The sequence below is a fragment of the Mustela nigripes genome, chromosome 14 (genome assembly GCF_022355385.1).
Source record: "Mustela nigripes isolate SB6536 chromosome 14, MUSNIG.SB6536, whole genome shotgun sequence".
NCBI classification, from domain to species: domain Eukaryota; kingdom Metazoa; phylum Chordata; class Mammalia; order Carnivora; family Mustelidae; genus Mustela; species Mustela nigripes.
This window is the reverse complement of record NC_081570.1, coordinates 43,270,039-43,286,049: the sequence shown is the minus strand read 5'-3', so window position 1 is coordinate 43,286,049 and position 16,011 is coordinate 43,270,039. Positions and strand designations below refer to the sequence as shown.

The 16,011-nt window shown below is 54.1% G+C and overlaps 1 protein-coding gene across 4 annotated transcripts; it reads left to right on the top strand.

Moving 5' to 3' along the window:
* Positions 1–3,693: 3,693 nt before the first annotated feature.
* On the top strand, positions 3,694–13,002 carry LDLRAD1 (low density lipoprotein receptor class A domain containing 1). Of its 4 annotated transcripts, XM_059376641.1 has the most exons (7): positions 3,781–3,807; positions 4,326–4,377; positions 6,578–6,774; positions 6,893–7,018; positions 8,988–9,125; positions 10,539–10,667; positions 11,510–13,002. In XM_059376641.1, exons 3-7 carry the CDS (start codon positions 6,660–6,662, stop codon positions 11,656–11,658), a joined length of 657 nt encoding a protein of 218 aa, XP_059232624.1. In that variant the 5' UTR covers positions 3,781–3,807; positions 4,326–4,377; positions 6,578–6,659; the 3' UTR covers positions 11,659–13,002. The 4 variants fall into 4 exon arrangements, with proteins under 4 accessions (XP_059232625.1, XP_059232626.1, XP_059232627.1 ...); XM_059376642.1 differs by lacking the exon at positions 6,578–6,774 and having other exon boundaries at positions 3,694–3,807; XM_059376643.1 differs by lacking the exons at positions 6,578–6,774; positions 6,893–7,018 and having other exon boundaries at positions 3,694–3,807.
* The last annotated feature ends 3,009 nt before the right edge of the window (positions 13,003–16,011 follow it).

The window sequence follows — 16,011 nt, the reverse complement described above, 5'->3', positions numbered from 1 at the left end:
ACTGTCAACACAGTCATTGCTGGGGCCCTGCGTCTGTTGGTTCATGACACATATGTCTGTAAACTTCAATAAAATCTGGATCATCTGCATTAAACAATATTGTAATGCTGTCTTGTAACAGGGTCTGCTCAGCTCTGTCATGATGGTGTTTGTCCACACCCTCCTCCAAGTCCTTTGGAGCAGTCTCACCATCCCCTTCAATGGGTGCTGACCACATTCTTTTAGGAAGGCAAGCTGGGGCCCGCCATTTCCATTCCAGAGTTGAATAGACAGTCTGAGACAGGAGAGGCACCAGTCAGGGCTCCGCAAGTTATAGGAGGCCTTGGGGAGGAGTGATAAATGCTGAGCCAGGGACAGGCCTCAACCCCTAGGCAGGTCTGGGAGGAAGTCCCTGGGTCCATCTAATGGTAGTGTCCATTAGGATTCTCTAACCCAGAGATTGGCCCTGGACTAGAAAGCAGTTCCTTGCAGCTCTCCGTAATTGTCCACAAACCAAGGCCTCCAGAAACAATACTGTGCCCCCAAAGGGAACAGAACATTTTCACATACATGCACTGACTTCATTCTAACCACCATGCTCTGAGACAAGTGTTCTTGTCCTCATTCTCCAGGTGAGGACATGAGTTTCAAGAGGCTGTGACTTCACACCTTAAATTAGTTGGGCAGAGTTGGGATGAAGACCCAGGTCTATCTGCCAAGCTAAGTTTGGCTGATTTCGTGTCCAGTCTCTCCTAGCCACTACCGGGCCAAGACAAGCCTCAGACAGGAAGGCATAGAGGGATAGGTTAATCTGGGGAAGGAGGAAGAGTCAAAGAAGGCTTCATGAAGTGAGATTTTTAGTTGGTTCTGGGCACAAAAGATGGATTTAGAAAGGCAGAGGGAGCCCTCAGAAGCTACTCAAAGCAAGTGACAGGCTACAGTCCAGCATAAAGAAATCCACAAATCAAGAGAAAGACAAACCACCTGTAGAAAAATGAACAACAGATATGAAAAAGCAACATGCCAGGGAGGAAATCCTTACAACCAATATACAAAAATGGGCAGCACAATGCATGGAGTCAGGCAAGGCTCTCCATTTGAATCTCCTGAGGACCTTGTTAAGATGCAGGTTCTTCAACAGGGCTGCAGTGAGACCCTACTTCTAACCAGCTCTCAGATGATGCAGATGCTGCCGGTCTGAGGAATGCTTTACAGAAGTAAAGGTGTGGGTACAGGAGCCAGACCTGTATCCCAGCTCTGCCTCTTTTCAGCTGTGAACCTTGGGCAACTCAATGTCTCTGTGCCTCAGTGTTTTCATCTGTAAAATGGAGATCATGGTCCCCATACCCTGTGGCTGGGAGGACTAAATGAGTCCTCCATACAGCATTTGGTAGTGTGTGGTAAAAGTGAGTGTTCAGTAATAGTGATTAGTCGTAGCAATAGTAATTACTAGAGGTGTACAAATGAAACCACTGGCATCCGAAGACACCATTCTGTACCCACCAGGTGTCTGAGAATGATCGTTTTGAGGCTGGGGAGATGGAAGTTGGAAACTCTCACACGCTGCTGATGAGAGTACAGAGTCATATGGCCCCCTGGAAGAGCAGTGTGGCCAATTGTGCTACAATCGAGGTGCCCCTACCATGGGATTGTGTCAGTGCGTCTGTGTGTCTGTGTGTCTAGAGACAGCAGCAGCTCCTGAAGCATACATAGCATATTTAGGAAACTGGTTGACTCTGGGGAGAAAACGAAAGGAATACAACTGGGGAGAAAAGAGGCCTTTGATTTTACTAAACTTAATAGAAAAGTCTAAAGCAAAAATTACTAAATCTAAATAACTAAATCTTAACTCTGGAGGGTAGAATCATTATTGCTTGTTATGTGATTTTTTTCTCTGCTTTTCTGTAATAATTTTGGGGGCCTTTTTTTTTTCCCAGGGGAGGAAAGAGGGGAAGAAGGGAGAGGTTAAAGCACAGAGAGGTCCTTTTATTGGGGCACCACTTTCTTCAGGAATGAATGGAAAAGGAGTTTAGAGAGGTAAGTGGGAAAGCCGAAGCTCAAAGAGGTTAGCTCAGAGGTCACACAGCTAGTGGTGGGAGACGCTTTGGACTATCAGCACCCAAGTTCCCACTCCTGCTAGAAGTGTACCGAGGCATGGCTCGAGCGGGCCCCAGCCAAGGCAAGGGAGATCAGCAGGGTTGCCCAAGGGAACCCACGGTAGACACCTCTAGTTAATCACAAAACCCTGAATCCTGACCTCAGAACCCTCATGAACCCCACATCCAGACATCCTCTCGCCGTCGATTGCCATTGGCGGACAAATGAAATCTAGTTAGCATCTTTGGCAGCTGCAGTAGGGGTGTCCTTCCATACACTCCCCACCCCCACCCATTTCTCTTCAGAGCACGAAACCTGGCTTGCCACTGCCAACACTGGCAGCTCTTCTCCCACGACAGGCCAGCAGAACCAGCGGGCTTTACCTCTGGCAATTCTCAGCCAACGACTAGCAAGAGATGGTAAGCAGACCCCCACTCCATGCCCTCACCATCAGGCGGAGTAACTTGGAGGTGTGCCTTCTCCCTTGTCTCCTCGAACTCCTCAGCAGGAGAAAGTTCCATTTGCACCTCATGGGAATGTGCCTAATCACATGCCTCTTACGGGGTCCTTCGCTTCCCTGTCCCACTCCCCTCACTCCCCAGCTGGTATTTCCAGGGATCACTCCCAATTAAACCTATTCCCAGTCTGGTCTTATGGTCTGATTATAGAAGTCCCCAAGTGCCCCCTTCATTTGGCCGAATCCTTTCATTCTATGCATGAGGGAATTGAGGCTCAGAAAAGGGGAGCAACTTGCCTACACCAGCACCAGTGGCAGGGCCCTCTCTCTTGGCTGAGGGTTTGGCCCTTCCCAGGGCAGCTCCCTCTGGAGGGTTGCTCTGGCATCAATCCATCCTACCCCCACCTCGGCAGCTCCAGCGGTTCATATCCCAGTGCAAAACAGAAGGCCAGTCCCAGGGTAGACAAGCCCTAGGCATCAGGGGCAAGCTGCCCAGTGACCTTCCCAGGAGGTCCCACACTCGAAGTCCCGAGGTGGACACCTTGCCTCCCTTGGTATTCCAACCAGTCCCTGGAGCTCCCAGAGCCTTGGTCCCCTCAGCCCTGGGATGAGGCTTCCTCCTGCAGGGCAGGAAGCCAAGGTTATTCAGGTGAGTGACCTGCCTGTCCCTCCTCCATCATGGGCACTGTCCCCCAAAAGACAAAAAGGCGCATGGCCACTTTTTAAAAGAAAATAATTTAAAATTATGCTTGTTTTATAATTTTAGTGGAAAATGCATATTCTGGCCTCATAGATTACCTATTAAATTGACTAGAACAATAAGAAAATGATTCCTGTTTTAACTAGAATGTTAATTCTGGATATTTTTGCCTGGACGTTCATGCAGCTGAGGGTCCTGAGAGCCCCTGGTCTCACCACAGATGTGGAGGAAAAAGCAGGTCCAACCCCTGCCTCCCACTCCCTACTGTGTGAGCTAGGGGCAGTTTCGTCCTGTCTGACCACAAGCTCTTTGTCTATAATGTGGGCATGAGGATTCCAGCCTTGGAGTGTGCTGTCAGAGGCCAGAGGGCGGAGTGAGGAAGGGCCATGCAGGAACCTGGGAGGGGACTGCCCACAGGGAAGGTGTGGCCAGGCCAGGCCTCAGTCCTCCCTCCGCCAGGCTGTCCCTGGCAACCAGGCCAGAACCTGTGCTGAGTTCTCTGCATAGGGCCCCAGGGCCAGGATCCTAGAGCTGGGAGCAGGAGGCCCGAGACATGAACAAAATCTTCCCCCAGGTAAGAACGACTTTAAAACGCTCCCCGACCTGGGGAGGCCAACCCTGGAATAAAGAGTGGGCTTAAGTGAAGAGGGGAGCAGCTGAGGTGGTCCAGGTCTCCCTTGCTCTGAAGGCTCCCTCCCAGGTTGTAGGGGACCCCACATGTGAACCAGCCGCACAGTTCCGGTGGCGAGCGCTGGAAGGGGGACAGAGGAGCCAGGTGCACAGGAGACCAGGGGAGGGATCAGTCAGCATTATGGGAAGGAGCCTTAAAGAAAGCCCCCTCCATGGATGAGCCTGAGCAGGTCTGAAGGATGAGTGTTGGCCAAGTGGACAGTGGAGAAAAGGGCACTGTGGGCAGAGGGCAGTGTGGAATCATGAGGCGGGCGTGATGGGCTTGAGGTGCTCAGCACGCTGGCATTCCCAGGATTCCACACAAGGCTCTCCCTGACCCTTCTGAAAACCCCTTCTGGCTGGCTCCCAGAGGCTGGCCCTTGGCCCACCTAAGCCCTGCCCTCACTCTGTTCTCTTGGGCAGGGAGACAGCGATGACAGTGCTGCTGGAACCAACGCCCTCCCCCGAGAGGAAGGTAAAGGACCGAGCTCCCCAGTGGGCTCCCTTGAGGCTGGGCCGCTGCTTCAGAAGCATGAACAGGACTCCCCAAGTCCCCCACTGTCCCTCAGACCTCTGCCCCCATGCTGACGTCATGTCTTCCACTCCCAGCTTCCTGGCCACAGGGCTGATAGTCACCTGTTTAAGAGGGCTGTTCTTTCTCTCTATGCCTTGAGCGCCTGTGTGTGCTGCCTATCACACACCCCACCCTACATACTGTTTCCATGATGACTGAAAGAACTCTGCAGCCAATTCCCTGACTCCGTGGGTTGACATGGACTGTTCTCTGTACTTCTGAGAGATAAAGTAGACAGGATCACACACTAAGTTAGCTCCTACAGTGTGCCACTAACTCACCATGCACCAAGGACAGGTTGCTTTGCCTTTATGCATAAAGGAAGAAACACACATTTATTGAGCACCTACTGTATGCCCGTCTTGGCCCACATTTGTCAATGAGGAAACAGAAACCAGAGGTAGGTAGTAATAATAACAGCTCTAAAGGATCGGCAAACCCCCCAACCCCCCAGCCCACCCTAGTCTGTGCTTGGCAGTGTATGGCCTCTTGTAGTACCTAGGACACCTCTGAGAAGGAGGCCTGCTTGGGGACAATAACAGATGAGGAAGCTGAGGCTAAGGGACTTTGGGGAGCTTGGCCAAACTGGGATCGCACACAGCTGGGAGGTGGGGAGAGGCGGATGGAGTTCAAATTCAAGTTGGGATTCCTCTTGTGGCAAAGCATCGTGCCTTCATTCTTCCAGCGGGGCTCCCACTGGGCGTGGTTGTGGGGCAAACGGCCTCTTTCTCCCATATGTCCAGAGAGGGCTGGTGTGGAAGGGCTCTGAGCCCTGCAGAGTGGTGCCTTTGTGGGGCCCGGCGCCAGTGCTGCCAGTCCTATCTCAGGTCCCTCCCGGGATCCCTCCGCCCAGGCCTGTGCTGCACAAATATTTGAGAAGCAGCTGCTTGAATCCCCGGGCTCCACGCTGTCTCCCTGGTTACCTGAGTTGGCGCTGTGTTCGCTGATGACGTCTAGGGAGCCACAGAACAGCCCTGCAGGGGTGGTGGGTTTCAGCTCAGTTCCCTGCTCATTTAGCGCCAGGCCTTCCCTCCTACACGCTTAGCGCCAGGCCTTCCCTCCTACACGCTCTCCCTGGAATGCCTTCCCCTGCCCACCCCCACGCCCACCCCCTCAACCCTGCCTGTGCAAATCCCACCCTTGCTTATCTTACCCCTCCTTCCGGCACCCATGGCCCCTTGCTCACACTTTGTTGATACTTTAGCACCCTGGACCACAGCTTTGGGAGTCCAGGTACAGGTCTGCCTAGCACAGGCAAGCGGTGTAGGAAGCTCTGGACAGGGGAGTGAATCAGAGGGAAGGGCCTCGAACTCACCTGAACTGGGTGCCTTCCCGTGTCTCCCGGATGTCTGGGTCAGAGTGGTCACAAAACACTCACTGGGTGCCCAGTCTCGCGACTGGACCCTGTGGACACACAGATGCCGAGACCTGGCCTGCCCCTTTCTCTGAGATACCTGCAGACAGCAGTGGCGCCCACACTCTCCCTTTCCCCACCCATGCCTTGTCCTTCTGAGTGCAACAGCAAGCTCCCAAGGTTAGGTAAGGACCACACTGTGACGATCCTCTGTCCTCTGCACAGCAGGATGCTCGTAGGTCCTCAATAAAGCTTTCTTTCATGATTTTCGCAAGCAGGCAAAAATTAAAGGTACAAGGTAAGTTAAAGGGGCGGATGTCTCATCTCATTGTTATTTCCACGGTGCTTACGTAAACAGCCAGGCACATAGTAAACACTCAATGAACACTAAGAGTAGCTAAAACCTTTAGAGCACTGACTGTATGCCGAACACTGTTCTAACTGGTTACTGGCTTAGCTTAGTCCTCTCAACAAGCCTAAGGGAGATATCATGACCCACCCCCCATCTGCATGAGGAAACAGGCGTAGAGAAGTCAAGTGACTTCTCGGTGGGGTCCAGCTGGGAGTCCAGCCAGCATCCTGGCTGGCTCCAGAATGGATGGTCACTTGGCGTTGACTCAAGTCCCAGCTCTGCATGAGGTGATCTGGACCTTTTCTTCTCTGAGCCTCAGTTTCCTCATCTATAAAATAAAGGTTTTGAAAAATAGAAGTAATTGCTATGAAGGGCCTGCTTTATTTTTTCTGCAGGCAGAGGCTCACTAAAACAGGTGTCTGTTTCTCCTGACCTCCTGAGGAGAAGTCCTCGAGGGAGGACAGCGGGGCGAGGGCCATGATGCAGAGACCTGGATGCCCACCTCAACTGCTGCTCACCAGCCACTGGCCTGGGCAAGGGACGGGTGCTTGGTGGAAGTGGGCCCACAGGCAGAACCGGGCGCATCATGGAAGTCTCAGGAGCCCCATCCTCCAGGGAGTCCTTCCTGCTCCCAGCCCCAAAGGCGGGGAGGTGCACCTGTAGGGCTGGGCAAGGGGGATCCGCCACTGGTTTTCCCACCCCACACGCAGGCTGCAGCCCCCTCTGCGGCTCACGCCAGGGCGCCTGCCTCTCAGCCTTCTTGCTGCTCCTGCTGGTCACTCTCGCTGCCCTCATCGCCCTGGTCTCCATCCTGGGATTCCCACCACACACACCAGGTCAGAGTGGTCCAGACTGGGTGGGCTGGGCTTGCTCAGAGGGGATGGGGAGCCCATGAGGAACCATAATGCTGTGAGTTTCTGCCATGAGATGCATACGGGACTCTGAGCTGCTATTTGCCCCTCTGTATAAGGAGTTACTGAGCAGACTCCGCTCTGATGTCTCCTTCCTCAAACAGCCTGACCTGACCCCCAGGCTGGGCCTTGTGCCTCGGCCCCCATGGCTCCCACACCTCCTGTGGGGTGCCGTGCATCTGTGTGTCTGCCTCCACCAGAGGACAGGGACATATCTTGTCCATCCCACAGCCCTGCCTCATGGAGCTGATAGTTTGGAGAGTAATGGACATTAATCAAAGAAACCCATTAAGGCGGGGTTAGCGGGGGCTCTGCAAGTCTGGATCCAGGGCCTCTGACCCAGGCTAGGAGTCAGGTGGGCAGCTTGGAAAGGGAAAGGGAGCTGAAGGGCCATGAAGAAAAGGAGGGCAATGGTTAGCGGAGAGGGAGGCAGGAAAAGCCTCCCGGGTGCAGGGAATGCCAGATGCAGAATCCTGAGGGTGGGAAGAAAGGTGAGGAGAAGAAGACACAGGAGGACGGGGGGCTCCAAGGGCCAGAGCAGTGGACAGGGCGGGTGCCCTGTGCTGGGGAGGGGTCACCGTCCAGAGTGCCATGGGCAGAGGCTCCAGCTGGGGGTGGGCTGTCATTTCTGAGAGATGGCTCTGTAGCCAGGTTAGGGGGGTACAAAGGGACATGTGGGGACAAGGGGTAAAATACACAGTACTCTACCCACCCCTCCCGGGCAAGAACATGGGCACTGAGTAGAAGTGCACACGTGAGGAGTTGCCCTCACGCGCCCCGTGTACCTGCACATGTGTCTGTGTGTCAGTGTATGTGCACGTCTATCTGTGTGCATGTGTGTATGCATGTACCTGTCTGAGAGTGTGTGTCTGTGTGCACGTGTGTGAACGTCTGTGTGTATGCACACGTGTCAGTGTGTGTATGCATGTGCCACAGTGGGAATTCTCTGAGACTCAGTCCCTCTCCCGCTGGCTGAGGCTGCCCCAGGAGGTGAGAGGCGGGTGTTGGGTGCCCAAACACACATGCATAGACCGAGCCCGTCTCCAGGTGGCACGCACGTGTATACACGCCCACGCACAGCCGTGGGGCCGGGGTGACCTCCCGCCGTCACTTTCGCTCCTTTAATTCTTCAGAGCAGCCCTGGGTGGGTTCCCTCCACACCTCCCCATGGGAAGGAAGGGAAGACTCTCAGCTGCCCAGCATTCCTGGACACTGGGGGGCTGGCCCCAGCCTCAGGGAGGAGCGGGGACAGCGGGCTTGAACTGTCAGCCGTGTGACTGGGCCTTGCACCTTCTTGAGCCTGGGTTTTCTCATCTATAAAACAGGGCTAAGGATGACACCTCCCAGAACTATTTGAGGAAACAAGAGACTACAACTATCAAAGTGCTCTACAGTCCGTAGTTGTGCCCAGATGTCAGGGATTGTGGCATAAAGGTCCCCAGCCAGCCCAAGAGATTGTTTCTGACAGCCTGACCCAGCACCTGGAGCTCCACCATTAAAACCACTTCACTGACTACAGCCCCGTTCTCAGGAGCTTCTGTGAGGCTGACAATCAGCTCTCAGTAAAGGAGAGAACACATTCTGTGTTCTAGGGTTGATCACACAAAAGCTTCTATGTAATCTCCCCAGCAGTCCTACGGGGTGTGTGCTCTCGTCCCCACCGTACAAAAAAGGAATGTGAGGCTCAGAGAGGTCAAGTCATCTGCCCAAGGTCTCACAGCCAGGAAATGGCAGAGTGGGAGCTTCAACCTCACCTCTGTCACCACCCAGCCCAGCATCCTCCCGGCAACCCCAGACCCTCGGGACAGCTCAGTGTGGGGCTGAGTCGGGGGAACTTGTGATGCCCTTGTGCACACCACTCTTGCCCCTCTGGGGTCTCCCCCTGCCAACTCAGGGGCCCAGACCTGTGTAACGCTGATGAACAGGACGGGCTTCTTGTGCCATGACCAGAGGAGCTGCATCCCCGCCAGCAGGGTCTGTGATGGCGTCCGCACCTGCGCCCACGGCGAGGATGAGGACGAGACCATGTGCCGTGAGTACCTGCACAGTCTTGCCCTGCCCCAAATGGACCTCTCCAGGTTCAGGGTTGCCCCCCATGCCAGTTCTCCTTGACCTGGGGGCCCCTGTGCCTGGTAGCGGAGTCTCTGCATTTATTTCCTGAACAGACGATGAATGAATGAATGACAAGTGAATGAATGCATGAGTGACAAGTAAATGAATGAATGAATGAATGAATGCATGCATGAATGAATGGGTTCCAGACCTTAGAGACCTGACAGGACCCAGGAGAGGAAAGCCATGGCTACATGGACTAGGCAGTTCCCATGTAGGAAGGAGAGAGTCTGGGGGGTTGGAGCACGTGTGGTGGGAAGTGGATGGGGGAAGTCACTGCATCAAGGACCTTTTAGACTAGAAGAGATGTTAAAGTTCATCTCGTCCATGTCAGAGCTCATGCCCAAATCCTCTCACACACCCAACAGAGGCCACCTAGGCTCTGCTTGCATACTCCAGCGATGGGGGGCTCACTATAGCCCGAGGCAGCTGCTCCCCTCCCTCGTCACATGGTTTCCATGGGAATGTCTCCCTTGGACTGAATTTAGAGCTGTCCCCTGTAGCATCCTTGATTGGTCCCAACTCTCTTCCCTCATCTGAACCACATTTGAATTCACCTCCCATGATGGGGGCACTGCATGGATTTGAAGATTGCTTTCTTGCCCACTATGAGGTTCCCCCTCCCAGAGCCACACTCCACACTCCTACAGTCATCCTCCCTAAGGCTGGTTTTCTCCACTCCACCGGCATACCACAGAACACACACCAGCTGCCCTTGTCCCCCGCCTCGGTCTGGCTCCAGAAGCATCCATCACACTCCTGGCCAGCCCTGGCTAGTCCAAAGGACAAAGGCTTTTCCCCTCCCAAAGGCCTCTCGCCATGTAGCCCCTTCACACCACCGCCTAACACAGAACCCACCTTCAAGGAAAGTGCTCTGACTCCCTCTCTCACAAAGTTTGTGAAGCCACGTCCTCTGCGTTCTGGTCCCCAAGCGCAAGACTTCACATTTGTTCTTGTTTCGTTCCTGTTGGGAAGGAGGTTTCCTGGAGGTGAAGGAACTTGAGCCTGCCCTTGACAGTGGAGTGGTTTTGTAGAGGTGTCCGAAAAGACACTTCTGGAGGAAGGAATAGTGCAAGCAGTGGTGTGAAGTGGGCGTGCCCCGGAGTTAAGCCAGGAATGAACGAGGGAGATGCTGCTCTCTGGGCATCTTATGCCGAGGGGGAGGGAAAGAATCCTCCTCTCCCCTTGATTTGACGTCCTCCCCAGGAAACCTTTTCCTGTGCCCTTCTCCCTGTGAGCCCGGGTTTGAGGGGGTGGCCAGGACAGACCACCTCCAGAGAGACGTCTGGAGGCCAGATGTGAAGCTCTCCCTGCTTCATCTGTCCCCCTGCAGGGGATATGCCCCAGAGCCTCCCCAGCTTCCTCGTGGCCCGCTGTGGAGACCCGTCTTTCTGGATCTACTCAGACCAAAAGTGTGATGGGACCAACAACTGTGGGGACTGCTCAGATGAACTGAGCCCAGGTAGGGGTCTGGGCACAGGCTTGACTGGGGCAGCAGGCTAGACAGTGGCCAAAGGGCAGAGTTTGACCAGAGAATCTCAAAGGTTCCCTTGCCTCCCCTTCTTGCATAGTGTGAAGAAGTTTTCCACCCCTGCTTGAGTGCCTCCAGTGGTGGAGTGCTCACTACCATTCCAAGCTGTTCCTTCTGGAGGCCTGTTCTTCCATGGTGGGGCACCTACCTTCAAGGGCACAGATGAGGAAATCAAGGCCCATAGGGTTATGCAAGGGGCACATACAAGGCCGGACTGGGATTTCAGCATGAGTTTCCCTCCTTTCCTCTGCACCTCTCAATGGGTGATTGAGGGTGTGAGGAAAGCAGGGGTTGTGAGGAAAGCAGGGCAGGAATCACTGGTCTCAAACTTATATGTAGGAAAACTGAGGCCAGAGCAGAGAAAGGACTTCACAGAAGAAGGGATAGGAAAGGAACAGGGATGTAAACCCAGGTCTCCTGGCTCCAAGTCTGGAGCTCTTTCACTGCCCCAACTTTCTTTTCTATTTCTTCACCATTGTTCAAGCAACAAACGTGTGCCAAGCCCTGGGAAGGGCTGGCTGTGCCTGGTGCCAGCTTCTGGTGGGTGATAGTCAAAAGTCAAACCCATGTCCTACCTGCAGGACTAACATCATGCTGAGGCCAAAAGGCCGTGCTGGGGAACTAGGGAGGGGTACTTCACGGGGAGGGGTGCAGGTCAGAACCAAGGGAGGCTTTTCAGAAGAGGCAGTATTCAAGCGGCCTTAACAGAGTGGGGCTCTAGGGAGCCTGGGGTGCCCCGGGCCAAAGGAGCTGCTCTTCTGCTGTGCCCACAGTGACGACGTGCCCACCCTGTGGCCCGGGCTGGTGGCGTTGCCCCTCGACTGTCTTCGGGTACTGTGGCTGCATCCCCAGGAGCCTCTGCCGCGACCACACACAGCACTGCTCCGACTGGTCTGATGAGTACTCCTGTCCTGGACCCTGAGGGGGCCCCCAGGCCAGAGGGGAGGCTGGTTGGAAAGGCACTGATAGGCCTTCACAGGAGCAGCGAATGCAAGAACACAAGGATGGGAAGGAGGCTTCAAGGTCATCTAGGGGATCCGTGCACCATTGTCTCTGAATAAGAGTTGCCTCTCCTTGCTTTCAAGTTGTTTATCCTCTCCTTGAATGCCTCCAGGGACAGGGGCTCACGACCAAGTCAGATCACTCCTAACCAAGATGAAGGGGATCCACTTTCCTGATTTTAGGCATGTCTCCAGGACCACACAGAACAAATCCGTTCTCTGCCCCAAGAGAGGCTTGCAGCTCCTGATCCTATCACCCCTTAGGAAAAAGATAAAACCAAGCCAAGGAGTTCGGATCTCATAGATGCCACATATATGTGAAGTTGCCACTTTCTGCTCCCTTGGGGACCCAAGGCAGATATTGCTGGGCTCACGTGCAGCTTATATTTTTCTCCACTCAGTGATCCTAGCAGGCCCTGCTGGCTGATCACGGGAGATGGCACTCGAGGCAGGGTATTGGCTATCCTACCTACCCTTGGAAGCCATCCCGAGGGCTCTGAGCTGGAGAATAGAAGGTCAGGAGAAAGAGCAGCTTGAGGTGCTCCTCACTGCCCTTCTGTCTATCCCATTCTGCACGCTGCCACCTGTAACCAGTTGCCCAACCCAACAACCCAGCTCTCCTGAGGAAGGGATTGCATTTTGGTCCTGGAAGCTGAGTGAATGAGCAGTTTCTCTGATACTTTCCAGTTTCACAACAGCCAGACAGACAAGGATACGTATCCCTGTTAAACAGATGAGGAAACTGAGGCCTAGAGGAAGAAATGACTTGCTCAGGTCATCCAGCAAAGTCAGTGCCAGAACTGGAACCCAAGCACGGTCTCTGGCGTCCCACCTCTGAAGCCTTTCTGCTCCCAATGGGATTATACCTTGGCCAGGGACAGAATCTCCTTGGGGTACTTTAAAAAGGTAATTTCGTGGGCAGCTGAGTGGGTTGAGCATCTGACTCCTGGTTTCAACTCTGGTTTCAATCTCAGGGTTGAGAGATTGAGTTCTGCGTTGGGCTCTGCGCTGAGTGTGGGTTCTGCTTGGGATTCTCTCTCTCCCTCTGTCCCTACCCCTGCCAAATAAATCTTAAATAAATAAATAGGTAAAATAAAAAGATAACAAATTTTTAAAATCTTAAAAAAATAAAAATAAACAATTTGAAGGTCAGAGTGTGATCCACACCTATTCCAAAAGAAAGACTTGCAATTTGGAATCTGACCAACAGAAGAGTTCCTGATGAGGAAGACAGATATATCCTCATTGGAAATTAATAAAATTGGTTTTATAAAGCAGTCTTTGGTGAGTTTTGAATTGAACATGAGCATCTGAGAGACTGTTAAGCTCCAGTCCATTTTCTCACAGAGCAGCCTCCAGGCACCTGCTCTGGGCCAAGGCCATTCCAGGCACCCAGGAGCAGAAAGACCTGATCCCAGCACACGAGGAACCCAAGGTCTCATGGAAGGGACCCCTCATGCATAGGGGATGGGTGGGGCAGCAGGAAAGGCCGGGCTGAGGCCACCAAGGAGGTGCCTTTGGGGAATGAGGACACAATCCTGTCCCTGAGCCTGATGGCCTGAGGACCCACTCCTGGGACAAGGTGCCTCAGGGATCCTGGCTGAGGAACAGTCCCCCTTGTCTGAGCTTTCCTCCAACCACAGCCTAAGTGAGGCACTTGGGGCTCGCTGGGGACACTGTCAGTTCTGATGCCTTGGGCTGGCTCTGGAGAGAAGAGTTTCTAGGGGAGAGGGGGAGGGGAAGGGCATTCCCCACTGAGGGGCCAATGTAACTGCAGATCTGGATCTGGGGGTGGGACTGGTATAGCTGAACCCAGGAATGCATAGCAGGTCCGAGTGGCCAAAGCACCATCTGGGGGTAGGAGACAGAAGGAGATGAAGTCAGGAGGTGAACTGGGATGTGATCCTTCAGGGCACAGCCCATCACACTCCTTCCTAAGGGCAGCGGGTGTCGTCAGGGGTGATAAGCCAGGAAACACCCTGGACCTACAATGACCTTTAACTACACTGTCCAAGAAAGAGATGCCAGCACCTGGACCAAGTGCACACAGGAGGTGGTCAAGAGTTACTTACTGGTGGAACACAGGGACCTCAGGGAGCAGGGGAGGGGAGGGAACAGGGGGAGGGGGAAGAGTCCAGACCTGAGACTGGTCCTCCCGCCCTGGGGGCGCCTTCTCCAACAGAAAGCCAGTCTCCAGGGGAAGAGAGGGCTTATGTGGTCCCTGGGCAACAAGAAAAGGTCCAGAGGCTCGTTCCAGCCCTCAGAATGCGTTCCCCATGCCGTGGTCTAGCTGTTGGAAACAAGGCTTCTGGGAGGGGGCCATGGGAATATGCCCCTGTGTGCTCATGCTGGTCAGCCTCAGTGGTTCGGGCAGCGGGAGCGCACCCAGTTCCCACCAGGAGAATGCATCCTGCCAGTGCCTCAGATGGGCCCTGCAGGGGATGGGCGGCTGGCCCCACTGGCCCTCCTGTCCTGGGCTTCTTCAGTGGCCCTTTTCAGCAAAGTGCCGAGGCACTGGCACCACGGGCTGCCCCATCATTTTACCCGCCCCTCCTAACCAAACACACCCACCATCCTTTAGGGGTTAAGAAGCTTCGTTTCACAGGACGAGATGCAAGGCTGGGACACACTGGTCCCAGTCCACTCGGTGTGTCTGGAGCAGAGCAGGACCTAAAGCCAGGTTCCCAGGTGCACACAGTTGGTCCCTGCGGAGTGTTTGCTGGGAACCAGGCACTGTGCTCATTAAGAGCTTCACCTCCCGGGTGCCTGGGTGGCTCAGTGGGTTAAGCCGCTGCCTTCGGCTCAGGTCATGATCTCAGGGTCCTGGGATCGAGTCCCGCATCGGGCTCTCTGCTCAGCAGGGAGCCTGCTTCCTCCTCTCTCTCTCTCTCTGCCTGCCTCTCTGCCTACTTGTGATCTCTCTCTCTGTCAAATAAATAATCTTAAAAAAAAAAAAGAGTCAGATGCTTGACCTACTGGGCCATCCAGGCATGCCTAAAAAAATTTAAAAAAAAAAAAAAAAAAAAGAGCTTCACCTCCCATTCTCCTCCCAACAGTGCCCTGAGGGAGCTACTATTTGCACACACACCCAGGGGCCCCGCCATTGGCTGGGGGTGGAGCCAGGCATCTGGGGGCTCAGTGGCAGTAGTCCACTGTCCAAAGCTCTGTTTCCAGAGGTCTGGGAAGCTTCTTGTGGTGGTGCTGCCCATGCAGGGCCATGATGGAGCCCAGTGGGAAGCCAACCCGGGGCAGCCCAGGCTGAAGAGTGCAGGGAGGGCACCTGGTGGCCGAGGGAATGTGAACCAGTACCCCTGGGTGAGGAAGAACCTCTGAGGTTGGGTTGCAGGGAGTGAACTTGACTCTGCACGCTACGTGATGCTGGCAGAAATCTTCAGCAGGAGGAACACGTTTGAGTCTTTCCTTCTGAGGAGGGGCTGCAGTAAAGGCTCTCTTCCCAGCCTCAGGAAGAATGATGTCATCAGCAAACTATCCTGCGTCCTTATTGAGAAGAAAGATCCAGAATGTGAACGCTACTTGGAAACCTTAGAGCTTTAAGCAGAAGAAAGAGGAGTGCTGAGCACTGTGCCAGGGGCTTTAATGAGTATTAAAAGGAGGTAATTAGTCAGCAATATTGCCAACGTATATGTGCCTTGTCTCGTGTGTGCGTGTGTGTGTGTGTGTGTGTGTGTGTGTGCGTGTGTGTGTGCCTTGTCTCCTGTATCTCATTTTCCCTAATACACACAAGCATCCCAGGCACCGGTCTGGTTAGTCACACTTGACAGAGGCACACCAAGGCGAAGTTGCTTGCTTGAGATCATAGAGCCGGGATCAAACCCGGACAGGTCCAAATCCAGAGGCTGCCACACCCCTTCCTTGACGTCTCGCTCTTTCTCAGCCAGCAGTCTCTGGAAGAGAAAGCTAGAGCTCAGGTCAGGGGGCAGCAGCCTGTAAATGGGAGGTGGCTGGCGCTGGAGTTTGCTCTTTTCCTGTTTATTGGTTCTTCTTCTCAGAAAGAAACAGGTACCACAGCAACCTCCTGAACAATGTTCCATAAACCGGGTCCAGAAAGACACGGAGCCCAGGGCAGCCAGCCAGGCCCTTCCCCCAGTTCACATCAGCAGAGGGGCGGTGGGGACTGAATGCCGAAGCCTGCTTGGGGAACCCATGCAGCCAGCGTCAATATTTGCCATCTCCCAGCTTCCCTGGCCCTCCTCAGGCTGAGATCAGTACTGTGAGAACAACAGGTTCTTTGCTGTGCAAACACGCAGGGATAG

Excerpts from the sequence above, each read along its gene's own strand:
- LDLRAD1 (XM_059376641.1), top strand. The coding sequence starts at position 6,660 with ATGATGCAGAGACCTGGATGCCCACCTCAACTGCTGCTCACCAGCCAC. Across the intron at positions 9,126-10,538 it reads TGAGGACGAGACCATGTGCC|GGGATATGCCCCAGAGCCTC; the intron begins GTGAGTACCTGC and ends GTCCCCCTGCAG. Across the intron at positions 10,668-11,509 it reads CTCAGATGAACTGAGCCCAG|TGACGACGTGCCCACCCTGT; the intron begins GTAGGGGTCTGG and ends CTGTGCCCACAG.